At 47.9% G+C, this 17,580-nt stretch overlaps 1 protein-coding gene across 1 annotated transcript in view; it reads right to left on the bottom strand.

Annotated features, from left to right (window-relative positions):
* Spag17 (sperm associated antigen 17) overlaps positions 1-16,704 on the bottom strand; it is a 119,226-nt gene extending 102,522 nt beyond the window's left edge. The window contains exon 1 of the mRNA XM_042692290.1: positions 16,618-16,704. Within this exon, the coding sequence (XP_042548224.1) occupies positions 16,618-16,704 (87 nt within the window). The remainder of the gene's footprint in view (positions 1-16,617) is intronic.
* Positions 16,705-17,580: the final 876 nt, after the last annotated feature.

The raw sequence follows: 17,580 nt of genomic DNA, 5'->3' as shown, positions 1-17,580 counted from the left end.
GCAGGCAGCCCCCCTGTCCAGGCGTTCCCAATCTTCCTCTTACTACTCAGGGAAACGTGTAGATTCCAGATTGTCACCAGTAGATGGACAGTAACCCGCAGCCATAACCATGCCTCTGCATGCTCCACTGTGCAGCTACGTAGAGCCTGCAAGTTTCAGTTCATAGAGGAGGAAGAGAAACCAAATTCGAACACAAATGGCTAGCCATTGGAGGGGAGGGGCGGGGAGCAGGAGAGGCGCACAACCTTGTGAAGTGCCACCTGTGAGCCCAGGCCACACCCATCTGTGATCCAGAGCTTCCCTGTGATGAGGGTAAGGCCTAGAGAAAGGAAACACAAATCATTGAGGAAAAACCACCTTGGAGCTGGGCACTGGTAGCTCACACCTGTAATCCTTGCTACTCAGAAGGCTGTGATCTAGAGGATCAAGGTTCCAGCCAGGGCAGAAAAGTTCTCGAGACTCTATGGCCAATTAACTAGGAAAAAGCTGGGCTGAAGCTACAGCTCAAGTGGTAGAGCACGAAATGAGCAAGCATGAGACCCTGAGTTCAAGGAAGAAACCAAAAAGAAAGAAAAGAAAAGACAGTGTGCGCTGGCTGTGTTCCGTGGTGAAGGGGGAGGTTTGGGTCTGGCTGGCCTCGCTCTCAATTACTCGGAGGCACGCATTACCCATGATTACTGCCGAACCCTGCCTAGCCATTATTGATCAAGTCATCCAGGGGATGGAATGAAGTCATGTATGGACACAATCCATTACCTTTTATTTACTTTGTCAGTCTCACCTAATTTGAAGCCTAGCAGGAGGGCGTCTTAACCCAAACACTTACATACTAGTCTCCTAGAGCAAGAAAGCATTCCTGCACACGCAGAGAGCCTGACTGTCTCCACAAGCCTCCTGTCCCAGGGAGACACACAAAGGGGAAATTTAAACCAATTTTTCTTCCATGCATTAAAATTTCCCCCATTTTGACTTCGGCATTCCACCTTCTAACAGGATCGCAGGACACTGAAAAAAACAAAAACAAAAAAACATATGTAGTTTTTGTCCAAGGAAGATGCAGATAACGGGGAAAGGCCACGGATGGCACCCATGTTCTCTTCTTCACCTTTGGAGGCAGGCCAGTGCCTGAGAGGATGCTTCCAGAACCTTCTGCAGGGATGAGATTGCAGCCAGCAGCACTTTGATTGGTGGAGGCCCCAACAGTGTCACATAGCCTCACGGGGCACTTGAAAGCCTGGTTTTATAATGGGCGGTTGAACACGGTACTGATGGGCAAACTTGGACTCTCTGACTGCTGGAAATGGAAATGTGCTAGGGAGATCCACAGACACTGGGGCATGTGACACACTTGCTTAGACCGGGTTTTCCAGTCTCTGTCAGCAAGGGAGTGTCAGTATGGACTTTGGGCTAGCTGAAGAAAAATTTTCATTAGACCAAACTGACAACCATGTATTATTATTTGTGTGTGTGTGTGTGTGTGTGTGTGTGTGTGTGTGTGTGTGTGTGTGTGTGTGTGTGTGTCTGTGTGAGATCCTGGAGCTTGAACTCAGAGTCTGGGTGCTATCTTTGCGCTTTTGTACTCAGGGTTGGTATTCTACCACTTTGAGCCATCAGTTCCACTTCTGGTTTTCTGGTGGTTCATTGTTGACAAAGAGAGTCTCCCATACTTTCCTATCCCAGCTGGCTTCAAACCAACCTCAGCCTCAGATCTCAGCCTCCTGAGTAGCTGGGATTACAGGGTGAGCCACATGTGTTGGACTTCTATAATTGTTTCCCTCTCTGTTGCTGCCTCCACCCTGTTCTGTGGCAAATCAATGGCTGTCTGCTTTAAAAAATATGTTTTTTGTAACCCAGCTTTATGCAGTCTTACAAAATGGATCCTATGAAACCTCTTTGAGTCGAGTGAGCAGTGCCGGCTGCAGGTTTATGCACTGTCTGACATAGGAGGTGGTGGTGCTGGCACAGCCTCTTGGGGGCAGGGGCAGGAGGCAGCCGCACGCTTTACCAGCCGACGTGAGGATCTGCTTACGTGTTCCAAATGCATAAAACTGGATGGGCTGGCTGCTGGCTGAATCACCACTATTAAGCGGGTTAGTTTTGCAAATCTAGATCCGAAATACAGAAGCTGCAAAGGGCCAGTTCTTGAGAACCATGGCCAATACAAAGAGCTGAAGGTTAGTTTTGATGATGCCTCAGTGAGCTCCTCTCTACAGCTCAGACAGGTTTTCAGGCCTGATGCTGTCTTCTGTCACCCACGTCCCCTAATAGATCTTTCCAGAATTGATTCCTTCCTTCTGACAGAATGAAGTTCTCTTCCGCAACACATATTCAGCTCAGGTTCTTGGTGGTAGATTTGCCAATCAGGTAAGTGAATGTACCCAAGGATTTGGGGCCTGGACCATTTTTTTTTAATTGTCGAGGTGAAGTACAGAAGGGTTATGATAACATAAGTAATAAGTAGATTTCTTGTTGAACTTGTTACCCCCTCCTTCATTTTTCTCCTAGTTTCCCTCTCCCCAGCCCCCCTCCAAGTTGTACAGATCATTTCCAACATATTGTCTTGTGAATATCGTGGTTGCATTGGTTCCCCCTTGTCCTTTGTCTCACCATTCTGTGTTCCCCTTCCCTTCCCTAATTCAGATAAATCTATATATAATACCAGGGAACCAAAATCAAACACAGTGACAACAGGGGATAAACCATAGGGGGAAAAACATACAAAAGATACAAAAAAAAAATCACATAGTTCATTAAAAACAACAACAAAGAAAAACTTCTTGTGTCCATGCCTTGGAGTTCATTTCGCTTAGCATCATCTTATATGGTCACATGGACATAGCTATTGCGTTATTCTGCTCATCTGCTAAGATTATCCTAGATGTATATTAACTATTGCAAATAAGAGAAACTAGGGGACCTATGTTTCTTTGCGTCTGGATTACTTTATTTAATGATTTTTTCCAAGTCTTTCCATTGTGACTGGGCCATTTTTAAGTAGAGTAACCCCAGATTTATTATTACTCATGGATTTATTACATGAAGTTTTGACTAAATGGGGTCAAAACATAATAAATAAATAAATAAATAAATAAATGACATTGCCAGGAGCTGAGGATCATGGTTCAAAGCCAGCCTGCTCAGTAGTCTGTGAGACTCTTATCTCCAATTAACCATCAAAAAGCTGAAAGTGGAGGCATGGTTCAGGTGGCAGAGTGCCAGCTTTGAGCAAAAAAAAGTGAAGTGAAAGCCTGAGGCTTATAATTCAAGCCATTGACAACTAGCATGTGATGTGCACGCGCGTGCGCGCACACACACACACACACACACACATACACAATTAAATATGCCCCTATTTGGACAGTTTGCCTCTGGCTTTGACTGTTTGGTTGTTTTTCTTTCATTTCTCAGAGAGTCCTTGGCCCATTGCACCAATGTAGCACATGAGCCCAATTCAGTTTTGTTCCATGCATCAGAGAGTTTTAAGACAGCTATTAAAACACCACATGGAAAAGCTTTGTAGAGAATTCTACTCCACGGAAAAACCACAGAAACCACTACACACCTAAGTACTGCCCCACCCCCCACAGTTGGCTAAAATTACGTCTCCATTATGTTCCTACGATCCAACTCTTTTTATTGCTTGGAGCAAAATCTGAGGTCCAAAATGAACTTCAGAACATAAAAAGTTAGGCAAACCTCAAAGGAAACAAGTTTTTTTTAAAGGGGGGGGTTCAGACAAATATTACATATCAGAGACATTCTTCTAAGAGAGAAGACCAAGGAAAGCCAAGAGGAGTCCTGCTAATTGCTCCACAAATGTAAAATTGGAATCAGGGACTCACCCCAGAGAAAAGGAGAGCTCTTTCATCATCCTGTATTAAAAGCTACAACCTTTCATCAATTTTTTCCCTCAGATTCAAGAAGTTCTTTTATATTCCTTCAGTCCTTTCAATGTTGACTCACTATCTTGTATATTAAAAATGCAGATAGATTTCCAATACTCAGTATTAGAGTGGGATCTTTATTCTATTGCTGCTCCTTTGTCCTTCCTTCCTTCCTTCCTTCCTTCTTTCCTTCTCTTCCCTTCTTCCTTCCTTCCTTCTTTCCTTCCTTCCTTCCTTCCTTCCTTCCCTTCCTTCCTTTCTTCTTTCCTTCCTTCCCTCTCACCCCCCCCTCTTCTTCCTCTCTCCTCCCTCTCTCCCTTCCTTTCTCTCCTTCCTCTAAGGTAAAGGTCATTTACTACCATGTACTATGGTGTACACTATGAATTTGCTTTGCCTTATACAAACACTGCCTGGTACCAACATAAGCAGCCTGCCCCTCCTCTCCACCCAGCTGTTGCTTGGTTAATTTTCAGGGAGAACCTGCTCTTTGCACTAAATGCAAGTAACTTCATTTATTATTTATTCCCTACAAAAACCACTGTTAGGAGTGGGGCACCGGTGGCTCACAGCTGTCATCCTAGCTACCCAGGAGGCTGAGACTTGAGGATCTCAGTTTGAAGCCAGCCCAGGCAGGAAAGGCTGTACAGCATGAATTAACAACAACAATAACAATAATCTGAAAGGTAAGCTGTGGCTCAACTGGTAGAGTGGCAGCCTTGAGCAAAAAAGCTCAGGGACAGCATCCAGACCCTGAGTTCAAGGTCTGGTACCAGCACACGTGCGTGCATGTGTGCGCACACACGCACACACATGCGCGCGCGCACACACACACACACACACACACACACACAGAACACTGACAGAGTTTATTTTCCATACCCATTGGAGAAAGTATACGATACCCAAGTGACTTCTGACCAATACAAGAGTATAAGACTGTCCTGGTAACAAATTCTATCCCATTGTATCCCAAATTAAAAAAACGCCAACAAATAATATCTTGGCAACAGAATGATGACACTCATGATTATCTTCCACACTGGGAAACACAAACACCCTTTGCTTGTGCATTCTGACTTTTGAGATCTGAAGTGTGGTCTCCAGGTTATGTCGGGCCATGCCTGTTCTTCTAGAAGGCGGCAACGTGGGCTGCGGTGGGGGAGGATGATGGAGTCTCTCCAACAATTCTCTTAGGAGGAATCAGGAAAACGTGGGGTAACACATCCTGGGCCAGTGGCAGGAATCTGCTTCCTGCCTCCATTTAACAAAAATGAGCTCCAGCTGGGCACTGGTAGCTCACACCTATAATCCTAGCTGAGGCTGAGGAGGCTGAGATCTGAGGATTGTGGTTCAAACCCAGCTGGGCAGGAAAGTCTGTGAGACTATCTCCAATTAACCACAGAAAACTGGACACTTCCAGTTCAAGTGCTAGAGTGCTAGCCTTGTACAAAAGGAGCCCAGGGCCCAGAGTTCAAGAAAAAAGGAAGAGGAGGAGGAGGGGGGAAGAAGAAGAAGAAGAAGAAGAGGAGGAGGAGGAGGAGGAGGAGGAGGAGGAGGAGGAGGAGGAGGAGGAGGAGGAGGAGGAGGAGGAGAAGAGCTCCAAGCATTTAAAACAACGTGTTGGATGTAACAAAGATGACTAAGAGTTTGAAATCAACTCAACAATATTGTGTCTGGTTCCATCCACTGTCCTAGTTAGTCTGTTTTTGTGTTGGTATTGGGACTTGAACTCTGGGCCTTGTGCTCTTACTTGGCTTTGTCACTTACTGGTGCTCTACTACTCGAGCCATGCCTTCACTTCTGGTTTTCTGCAGGATATTACAGCATAAAGTTTTGCAGATTTATCTTCCCTGGCTGGCTGCTGAGTCTCAGCTCTCAGCTTCTTGAGTAGCTAGGATTATAGGCATGTGCCGCCTGTACCTAGGGTCCCTGACTAGTTTTTGAAAGAATTATTATATATTTTGTTATTACAGAGGTGATGTACAGAGAGGTTGCTGTTTCATAAGTCAGATAAAGAGCACATCTCTTTTGGGATAGAGTCCCCCCTTCCTTCACTCCCTGGCTAGCTCTTAACAAGGGAGTGCCATGCTCTCCTCTCCAGATCTGGCACCCTGACTGCTGCTGCCTGGTACCCAGGAGTTGTTGAAGCACACTGAAGAAGCAGACTTGTCTGTGATTGAGTAAAGATGGGGCAGGACCCCAGGTAGACAGGTGGAGGGCAGACCGAGCTGATCCAACCTGGTAGATCTGGGAGAGAGTGGCTTCCAGGTGGGCAGATGACTATCCAGAGAGCTTCCTCTTAGGCTGATCTTAAGGTCAGCTCAGTATCACCTGTCCTAGGAGCTCTGGGTAGCAGGGAGTGGAGGAGAGCTGGAGGGAGGACAGGGGCCTGGGCTGCAGCCGGATGGGGACTCAGAGCCCAGAGTACAAGGCAGTCAGGTGACCTGTGACTTTCGCAGGGACTCTCAGTTGTGCGAGTAACGTGGCTTCCTCCTAGCCCCTGGCTCCAGGAGCCCACCGCGCCCTTGTAACTCTCACTTCTAGACCGCTTAACCTCACCACGCGACCACACGGCCGAGGAGACACAGGCAACAGTCAGGATCTATCTCAAGCCCCAGGTCTGGTTATGGTTCTTAATTATCTCCAATTACACAGGTCTGTGGCATCTATTTATTGGAGACATCAGGGTAGTAACTCATAATAATTATTCCTCTCCTCTGGCTTCCCTAATAGAGGCCTTACAATAGCTCTTTCAATGGTGTAATAAAAAGATTGTTAGTCCTGATTCCAACCACATGGGCTTGGAAAAACACGCAAGCGCTCATAGCCTGGGCCCTCAGGAGAGGAGAACAAGCCAAGAGGCGTCCTGCATTCAACTCGTGTTTACAGAGGAATCACAAACCCTGGGCCCTGCACTGGGAATGGGGTGCAGACATGGCGTCCATCTGGGGAGGAGATACCCAGAACAGGCTGAAGAGACCCTGAGCTACAGCTTTCCAGAGTTTTAAAAAATTGCCCATTTTTAATTTCATGACTATACTCAGGGTACGACCGATAACTAAATTTGGATTACTGCAAACAACTCATGCGGGGGGAGGGGGGGGATACTCATGCCTTTGCCTTCTGCATCTCTAATCTATCCATCTTTCTCTCTGTGTGTTCCAGTACTGGAGCTTGAACTCGGAGCCCAAGTGCTGATCATCAGCTTTGCCAATCAAGATTGGAGCTCTACCACTTGAGCCACACCTCCACTTCTGGCTTTTTTGCTGGCTAGTTGGAGCAAGAATCTCACAGGCTTTTCTGCTGGAGTTGGCTTCAAAATTGAGATCCTTAGATCTCAGGCTCCTGAGTAGCTGTGATGACAGGCGTGAGCCACTGCCACTTAGCTTTTCTTAATATGTTTTTCACATGGAATTTTCAGTACCTTTCTAAACTCTTACAGCTCTTGGGCCAATTGCAATGTACAAATTCTTGAGCCTTAATTTCCTCACATAAATGGGAATACTACTTTGAAGGTCATTGAGGGGGAGGGGGTGTGTAGGCAGGAAGGTGTATGTAAAACGTCTAATGAAGAGTCTAGCTGTTAGCTGTGGTATCCAGGATCCGCTGTTCCCTCAGCTCTCTGGCTAACTCATCCATTTCTTCCACATGCCTCCCCCTTGCAGGTGAAAGATCACTCTAAACGCTCCAACCCACTTACCACCACCGCCAGACCTGTATTTACATCATAGTTGCCACTTTAGTTCATGCCTGAGTCACGGCCATGCTTACTCAAGCGCAAATCTCCCTGAATTTCCAATGGAAAAAGTCTAAGGTGAAGCCTGAGAATCAGCATTTCTTATAAGTTCCCAACTGATGGGCTCCTTCTGGCCCAGGGACCACACTTTTAGAACTCAGGGTGTCCATTTCCTCTGACTAGTTAGAGCACTTCATTGTTCCTTGCATTTATTGGACCTACTCCTCTCCTTTCTACATACCCCATGCTGTGAATAGGACGTTAGCTTAATAGGCACGCAATCCTGTTTTTCAATGTAGTTGCTTGACAAAGCCATGCCGAACTCCCACTTTTTCTAATCCAAGCTGAGATGTTAATACACCAGGTCAACCACAGTTGCTCTTGATGCCAAACAAATTGCTTTCCAGTTGCTTGTTCATTGAACTAAAAAGTTTCACTGACCACATTAAATTAGATTATTCTGAAGCTTTCCCCTGCCCTGGTAAGTTAAAATTCTAAAGAGAGAGGAAATGCTGGATGCCTCTGTTTTTGCTAGAGCAAAAAGAGAGCTCGGGTGGGTAATGATGCCATGCTGAGATACCAGTAAGGAAAGGACTTTGACCAAGAAGCAAAGAGCAAACTTCTTCTAGTAATCACAGATGACAGTGACTTCCGTATCACACAGGCCCAGAAATGTGAGCAGAGAGTACCAGCTGAGGCCCAGGTCGTTCTGGACTTCAAATCTCCAGGAATTGTGGTCCATACAACCAAAAATATTTGCTCTCTAGATGTGATTGTTCTTGATTACTGAACACATGAGGGTGTCAGCAAGAGAAAGTTTCTTCAGGTACACATATCTTCATTCCTTTAAATTTGGCTTAAAGAGAGCTGGGATGTAGCCCAGTGGCAAAGTGCTTGCCTAGCAAGTGCACCATCCTGGGTTTGATCCCTAGTACAAAAAAGGAAAAGGTTGAAAAGAAAAAAACCCAACACCCCAAACCAGTTAAATTTGACTTAAAGGAGCAAAAGTGTCATCACAGAGAGTCATATCACACACACACACAGACACACACACACAGCTATTCCCACAGAGGGAAACCATGTCCTACAAACATTTCCTCAGGTTGTGCTGAAATTCACAAGATATGTACAAGTTAGACAATAAGCATTTTTATTCTCTTCTTTTTACCCAGTATAAACAAAGACACTATCCCTTTTTTTTCTTTTGGTGCCAGTTGTGGGGCTGGGCGTTCTCCATGAGCTTTTCCACTGAAGGCTGGTGCTCTTCCACTTTAGCCACAGCTCTACTTCTGGCTTTTTGCTGGTTAATTGGATATTAAGAGTCTCACAGATTTGTCAGTACATGTGAGCTTCAACCCACAATTCTCAAGATCTCAGCCTGTTGAGTGGCTAGGATTAGAGCTGTGAGCTACCGGTGCCGGCACCAAAGCCCTCCCTGTGTGAGGCCATGGGAGGAGATGGAGGAGGAGTGAATGAACGGGTTCAGGGCATGCGGGTAGAGTTGTTCAAACAGGGTCATCAGAGATGTGGTCATTTTTGTAACAGAATCCTATAGGCAGGGTGGATGCTCTTGCATGGCAGAGGACTCAGTAACAAGGGCTGAAAGGTCGCATGTTCTTCCTGACAGGCTTGAGGCTCTCTGGCCACACGGGCATGGCTGTGGTGGCGGCCTGAGCACAGGGAGTAAGACAACGGGGAACAAGGAAGTCAGCCCAGGCTGCGAGTCTCAGGCGGCGGCAGAGCTATGAAAAGAACCCCCACAGCTCCTGGATAGATTGGATTCTGCCATGGCAGGCAGTGAGAGAGGGAGTGGGAGACTGAGCTCTGAACCTCTGCAGCTGTTTTGTAGTCAGGGCAGGAAATGGTTGTGGATCGGATTGCTGGGCTGGGGGGTGCAGGGTGGTGGGAAGCAGCAGGAATGGTGCCAAGAGGGGAGACTGGAGATCAGTTCAAAGGTAGGGACAACAGGGTTTACTGAGAGTGGGTTACAGTGTGAAAGAAGGAAGGGCAAGTGCCTATGAGTTTGGGGGCCCTCACAGGTGTCATGGTGACTGGTGATGTCGTTCAGCAAGAGAAGGTTGAAGTCGGCCAAGAGTGGGGTGGAAGGGGAAACCAGACTTCCAATCCAGATGGGGGAAGGTTCTAGACACCACATGCGGGAGGCCTTAGAGTCCACGCAGCAGGGTTTTTACTGTCTGCAAGGAAGGCGTGACCGCCGTTCACATGTGTCTTCAATGAGATCTCTTCAGTGTGTTACCACTGCCCTGGATGTGGATGGAGAAAACAAACTCCGGGAGCAGCCTGCACGCAGGTAGTGGATTTTACCCAGTGGGTGTTCACCAAAGCACACTGTGTGCTCAGGACGGGAAGGAGGAAAGGGCATTACGAAGCTCCCGGTGTCCTCTCTGGCTCTGCAATGCTGTGAGGGGCGTTGTTTGTCGGTCAGGTAGACAACGCTGAGACTGTTGAGCAGGAACTCAGGATAGGCAGTGTCTAAAGTTAGTAAACACTGAGGCAGTTCAGTGGAACAAGGCCTGGATGGCATGACTTGATCTACAGATGCAGATGAGGAGTTGGATGGAGGCTGGGCGATTGTCCAGCTGGGGCCTCTCAAGTACCTGGGGCATCACACAGACACCCCCTGGAGTACCAGAAGATAGGAGTGGATGGGCAGAGGATGGCCATGAGTGGCCGGGCCAGGAAAGCTGCATGGAACAGCTTGGATTTTATCCTGTTGGAACTGGGGGCCAATGATGGTTTTTCTGGCCAGAGCTGAACCACAGTCAACATTCACCATTTCTTAACTAACATTTTCCTAGGATTCTGCCAAGCTCATTGGCAGCACTTACACTTGACTTATATTTAATTTTTTTTCACTTGCAATAAAAATGATCACATATAACATCTAGGGAGATATTTTGACATACTAGTTCCCTTCAGTTCCAAACTCATTCAAAGAATACGTTTTTGTCCAACAAACAGAAATTATAATGTGAGGTTATGAAAAGTCCATTTCCCTCTTAACATTCTTCCTAGCAACTCCGTTGTTTTCCTTGGCTTTTATTAAAACAACCTTTGTGTGAACCGGCAATTTGTTTTGTAAATATCAATGAAAGCGTATTTCAGAAAAATATAGTAATAAAAACCAACCCAATTTCAGAAATATGCTAGCCGCCAGACGCCCGTCTTCAGCTCATATTATGAGTATTTCCAGTAAGTCTTAAATACACATTAACATGAGAAATAGCTTACTGTTTAAGATCAAAATGTCGGGGGAAAAAAACGCCCTTCACTGCCTCTCAAAAATTGCTCAAGAGTTCTAGCCAATAAAATGCATCTCCCTCTTTGACAAAGTACACTTATAACGGTTTCAAGCACTTTGAGTTCAACTGCAACGTTTCCCTTGAAAATCTACTTTGACTCAGTTTCCCTATCATCTTAGTATCTGTCTGCTTTATGACTTTGTTTACTTAACAGGTTTGAAGTATTAATATGTCAGCAATGTATCATCAACTCATAACCACTTTCCAAACGTTGGCAAGAATTCTAAGCTTTGTGACTGTTTTCCAAGTGTATATAACTCAGCTATTATCACTAAGCCAGGGTTAATAAGTGAAAAATAGGATTCCTCAATTGGCGTCTCATCAGGAGAGATGGCGCCGTTCACATTCTACACAGTGATACTCAGGATGCCTCTGGGTTGGCCGGTAAATTATCTCCAGAGAGTGAAATGGGATTCAGGCAATTATCTCAAGTACTACTCATATTTTCTGACTGATCTACTGTGACATTTTGTGGGGTTGTTGTCTTGATGGTACCAGTGTTCAAACTCAAGGTCTCTCGCTCATTTAGCTGGCTAGATCTTTCTAGATCTTCCTAGATCCTCCTAGATCCCAGCAACTTAAGCACTAGATTTTTTTCTTTCCTTATTAAGTGAACAGCTTTTGCCTTTTTGCTTAAAGAAGCTTCTTTCAGATCGTTTTGGGCATAGTTAAGTTCCAGCACCATTATTCTTGGGCATTAGGGTTCTTGTTAAGCACAATAGTATAGAGAGTGGAGAATTCGAGCCCTGGGAGACCAAACGAGAGAGGTCACAGCACAGAGCCTCTTTGTGATTCAGGATTGCTCCTGAGTGACTCACATGCAGGTGACATGTGCAGGAGGGATGGTGTGAAGCAGGGCACGGAGGCATGGGAAGGGTGCTGCTCCAAACACTCCACAGAACATTATGTCCTGTAAAATGTGTGAACTGTTTGTTTCTGCACATTCCCATTGTCTAACCATAGCGGGCTGAAGATAACTGCAATCACAGAGAAGAAAATGGCAGCCACTGCTATAGGAAAAGAGGAACAGGCAATCAAATCCTCCCCATCACCCTGTGTAGATAATGTAAGCAAAGAAAATAAAAATTTTAACAGTGCACACTTTCATCGAAGTAAAGATGGTGGGTAAAAGGAAGTGCCAGACTTCTGATGCTGTTCAAAGTCATAAACAGAATATCCCTGTCCTTATATCAAAGTGCATTTTCATAATCTTTTGGCCAATATATCTACTTCCTTTTTATGTAATTTTTGGTTTGCACTGCTCCTGGGCTTGAATTCAGGGTTGTGTGCCTTACTTGGCTTTTTCCACTCAAGGCTAGGTTCTACCATTTGAGCCATAGCTTCACTTCCGGTTTTATGCTGGTTAGCTGCAGATTAAGAGTCTCAGACTTTCCTGCCTGTGCTAACTTTGACCTGCAGTCACCTGAGCTCAGCCTCTTGACTTAGGATTATAGGCATGAGCCACCTGTGCCCGGCTCTTTTCATAGAATTTAAGTTGAAGTGTTCACATGTACTGTTTAAGCTGAGTGTTCTGGAATATGGGTAGCAAAGACAGCAAATAATCGTTCGATAGACAGAATGAATACAGGAGTTAAGTCTTCCCATATTGTCTAATCTACATTTGCTCTCTTTCAATCTTAAGAATTCAGATTTGTTTAAGGCACAAATTGATGTCCTTACCTAAAATCATTGCCCTTTTTCATCTGACAAACTCTACCTGTGTTTTTACAGCCCAGTGAAAGATGAGATTTTGCAAAGAATTCTTCAGCTCATCTTCTTAACTTCTAGTCCCTATGTAATCTTTTTTTTTGGTCAGTCTTGGGGCTTGAACTCTGGGCCTGGGCACTGTCCCTCAGCTCTTCAGCTCAAGGCAAGTGCTCTACCACCTGAACCACAGCACCACTTCTGGCTTTTTCTGCTTATGTGAGGAATTGAACTCAGGGCCTCATGCATGCAAGACAAGCACTCTACAACTGAGCCACCTTCCCAGCCCTCTATGTAGTCTTCTAGTGCTTGATACTAGACTATTAGATGGTATTATATTTCTAGAACCAACTGAAACTTACAATGGTCCAGCCTGCAAGGACAGCCCACAGTGACACAGATCAACTCATCAAATGTGAGTTTAAAACCTAATTCAGACCATAATGAACCTGAGCTTAAAATTACTACTGACTTGGACCAAGCACCAGTGGATCCTAGCTACTCAGGAGGCTGAGATCTAAGGTTCACGGTTCAAAGCCAACCTGGGCAGGAGAGTCCTTGAGACTCTTATTCCAATAAGCCAGCAAAAAGCTGACAGTGGAGCTGTGGTTCAAGTAGAGTGCCATCCTCAAACAAAATAATTAAGGGATGATACCCAGGCCCTGAGATCAAACACCAGTACACACACACACACACACACACACACACACACACACACACACACACACACACACACACAACCAAAAGCCAAATTGAAGCAAAAACCCCTGTAATCCTAGCTACAGGAGGATGAGATCTGAAGATCGTGGTTCAAAGCTGGCTACAGAAGGAAAGTTTGTAAGACTCCTCTCTAATTAACCACCAGAAAACCAGAAGTGGAGCTACAGCTTAAAGTGGTAGAGTGCCAGCCTTGAGCGAGAAAGCTCAGGGACAGTGCCCAGGTCCGGAGGTCAAGCCCCAAGACTGACAAACAATAACAATAAACCCCTCCTACTGAGTTGGGTTCTTACAGAAGTTAACGCTAAACACTGGCTTAGGAAAACCAGAGACTTCCTTCCTTGTCACCCACCCCTATCACACACATGTGCACGTAACATAGACATACCTGTGCACAAACAGCAATTACATGGAAAGAAATTATGAGTGAAAGCAATAATAGTCTTCCTTCATACACTGTATGTGCAGAATGCTCTACTAATAAAGAATTCACCCTGGCTGGGAAGGTGGCTCAGTTGTAGAGCGCTTGCCTTGCATGCATGAGGCCCTGGGTGTTCGATTCCTCAGCACCACATAAGCAGAAAAAGCCGTGGCTCAAGTGGTAGAGCTCTAGCCTTGAGCTGAACCGCTCAGGGAGAGTGCCCGGGCCCTGAGTTCAGGCCCACGACTGACCAAAAAAAAAGAAAGAGAGAGAGTGAGAGAGGATTCACCCATTCACAGTCATTTTTAACCCCCACTCAGAGTATGTTACACTGGTAGTTAGGCTAGGCCCCTGAGCCTTGGACTGCTGGGTTCATCTGAAAAATTTCCTTTTGTATCAGACACAAAACCAAACTGAGAGAAAAAAAAATATGGAAGAAATGGAAGAGAGTTGTTTTCCTCTTCTAATAAGAAAACATATATTCCAATGAACAGAAAGAAGATTGACTTCATTCTATCCAAGGTATAATGTACATATTGCTTTGAGTTCAAATTCTTTCTATTCATACCTAAGATTTATTGAAACTGTATTGTTTGTGTAGGGTCAAGAATGCTGAATATTTGTTTCAGGTTTTCAAGTCTTGCGGGGGCGGGAGCAGTGCCTTTAGGTTTTCCATTCAATTAGGAAAATTATAACTGCATACTTGCAACACGAAAGCAAATGTAGTGTCAGACTTGGCTGTTCAGCAGTATATAATTCAGCCTGGAATGTTCACCCCAAGCCTGACTTGGCCTCCATAATCTCAATGAGAATGGAGGGAAATTATTCTGACTGGTTCTGACTCACAAAAGCACTTTGAAAAACATCTTTGAGAAATTGAGACTAACTGGGGATTGTTGAGTTAGACATGCATCATTTCTAAAGTCATAGAAATGACCCCCAAATCCACAATGCCCCATTAGTAGTAGAATCAAATTCCTCATGCCATTCTGCAGCAGGACCAATTTCTCTATCACAGAGAATTACAATTCATAGGAAAAGACAACTCCAGTGGAAAGAAACTGTAGATAGGTTAATATTTCTCAGGAGGAATGACAAGACTTTAAGATCCATTTTTTTCTTTAAGTACAAACTCTAGGCCTAAGTGAAAAAAAAAAAAAACTTCTCCCCCCCCCCCCCTCCTGCTTTTGTGCCTGTACTGGGGCTTGAATTCAGGGCCTTGTGCTCCACTTGAGCCATGCCTCCACTTCTGGCTTGTTGCTGGCTCATTGGAGACAAGAATCTCATGGACTTCTTGCTTGGGCTGGCTTTGAACTTCGATCCTCAGATCTCAGCCTCCTGAGGAGCTAAGATTATAGGTGTGTGCCACCTGTGCCCAGACTCTCTTTCCATTTTTAAAAACCGTTGATTATGGCAGACTTGAATTTCTAGAAACAGCCTTTCTCTTCTCCAGTGCCTGGTCTCAGAAACAGCACAGTCTAGGCATGAGTTCCTGCTGTGGTTCAGAGCTGTTGTTCTCCACTGGCTGAAGGTGGGTGTGGGTAAGCTGGTCAGTTTCCAGATCTTCAACAATGTGGAGTCACGTGGCAGGGCTGGCCGCAGACAAAGATGAACCCCATAGTCCAATGGCCAGAGAGCCAGCTGATCACGGGTGTAACCAACTCTTAATCTGCATTAAAAATGACCTTGGACATAAGAATTCTTTCTTCCTAGGTTTTAGTCACGTCATTGGTGCATGCCGTGTATGGCTGTTTCGTTTGCTCCTAGGCTTTCTTCCCACGTCCACACAGCCGTCCAGCCGTCCAGCCGCTCCTGGCCCTACCTCCCTCACCTTCAAGTCCCATGAAAACTTGGAGCCGGATGCCCAGTCTGAAGCCAGCAGAGAAGATACACCTGAAAGACTCTCATTTCCAATTACTCAGCAAAACAGCCTGAGGTGGGGTTATGGCTCAAGTGGTTGAGCACCCACTTTGAGTGAAAAGGGTGGATGAGCCCCAGTTCTGGCACCCCACAAAGCAAATGGCGACAAACCCAAGGGAACACTTGCCACTACTGGCACAACCACAAAAATAAAAAATTATGGGGCGGGGAGGTGGTTCAGTGGTAAAGCGCTTGCCTGGCACGCATGAAGCTCTGGGTTCGATTCCTCAGCACCACATGTGCAGAAAAGCCAGGTGTGGTGCTGTGGCTCAAGTGGAAGAGCACCGGCCTACCACTAGCTCAGGGGCAGCACCGAGCCCTGAGTCCAGCCTCAGGACTGGCAAATCAATAAAAATAAACAAAAACTGCCCCCACCGATGGAAGGACATCTGGGCCGAGCCTCCTCGGGTCCTTGGTAGGACGGCCGCCCTCCCCATGGCCCTCCTGGGCTCTGCTCTGTCCCTTTGCACTCGGCCTCATCAGGTCTACTCTGAGGCCATAGATAGGACCACAAGGTGCCAGAAGAGAGGACCGCCCAGGGGGCGCGCCGGGCTTTGGGAATGGTGCAGCCCCCAGCCCAGCCCGGCCCGGCCCGGCCGTTCTTCCGCCTCCTCCTCTGGGTCCGGGTCTGAGGCCTTCTCTGTCCAGCCAGGGCCTGGCTCTGGACTGCTGCATGGGCAGCCGAGACCAAGGCAGGTCTGGGGTCCCTCGGCGCGGTGGGGTGGGGTGGGGTCCGTCCGCAGGTGGGGTGGGGTGGGGTCCGTCGGCGGGTGGGGGTTGGGGTTGGCGGGTGAGGTGGGGTCGGTAGGTGGGGTGTGGTGGGTCCGTAGGGTGGGGTGGGGTGGGGCCCGTCGGTGGGGTGGGGTGGGGTGGGGTTGGCGGGTGGGGTGGGGCCCCCCGGCTTCGGCTCACCTGATTGAACTGCGCGGCGATGAGCGAGGGCTCCCAGGGCTTCGGGGGTTCGCTGATAGCCCCGCCTTTCTCCTTCTTGGGGGCCATGCGCAGGGCTGGGGCGCCGCGGCCTGGGGACCCGGCGGCGGCGGCGGCGGCGGCGGCGGCGGCGGCGGCGGAGGAGGAGGCGGCCTTGCCGCGCGTCCGCTGCCATGGCAACCGCGCCCCGCCCCTGACGCCGGCGCCCTCCAGACGCACGCCCCGCCCGCGGCTCAACCGCTGGGGGCGGTGCCCAGCGGCTGGTCCAGAGCCCGGGCGGGCCAAGCCCCCTGCACCCTCCAGGCGCCCTTGCACTCCCTAAGCCCCCTGCGGCCCCCGCGCCCCTCCGCGCCCCCTGTACCCCCGCACTCCCTGCACCCCTGCACCCCCATCCCCCGCGCCCCCATACACCCCACCGCGCCCCCTGCTCTCCCGCACCCCCGCACCTCCTGCACCCCCGGACCCCCCACCCTCGTGCCCCCATACACCCCCACCGCACCCCTGCACCCCCAAACCCCTGCACCCCTGTACCCCCGCGCCCCCATACACCCCACCGCACCCCTGCACCCTACACCCCTGAACCCCTGTATCCCCGTGCCCCCATACACCCCCACCGACCCCTGCACCCCCATACCCCTGAACCCCTGCACCTCCTGTGCCCCGCCTTGGCCGCAGCCACAGCGATTGCACGGATGCCCTGCCCCGCCCTCTCGCTGGACACCAGCTCCGGTCCTGGGACTGCAAGGAGGCTCAGACCCTATGCGCTGGGGACACCCCATGCCGCAGCCCCCTGCCGACCCCCAGCCAAATGGCCGCAGGCCCTCCCGCCAGGCGGGCCCCTTCCTCTTGGAGCCACAGCTCCGAGAGTAGAAGCTGTGGATGTTGTTAATTGGAAATCAGAGTCTCTCCTAGTTGTTTTCCCAGGCTGGCTTCGAACTGCGATCC

The sequence above is a fragment of the Dipodomys spectabilis genome, unplaced genomic scaffold (genome assembly GCF_019054845.1).
Source record: "Dipodomys spectabilis isolate Male_0828 unplaced genomic scaffold, ASM1905484v1 ptg000148l, whole genome shotgun sequence".
In the NCBI taxonomy this organism is placed as follows: Eukaryota; Metazoa; Chordata; class Mammalia; order Rodentia; family Heteromyidae; genus Dipodomys; species Dipodomys spectabilis.
Note: the sequence above shows the minus strand (reverse complement) of the source record. Positions and strands in the feature narration are given on the sequence as shown.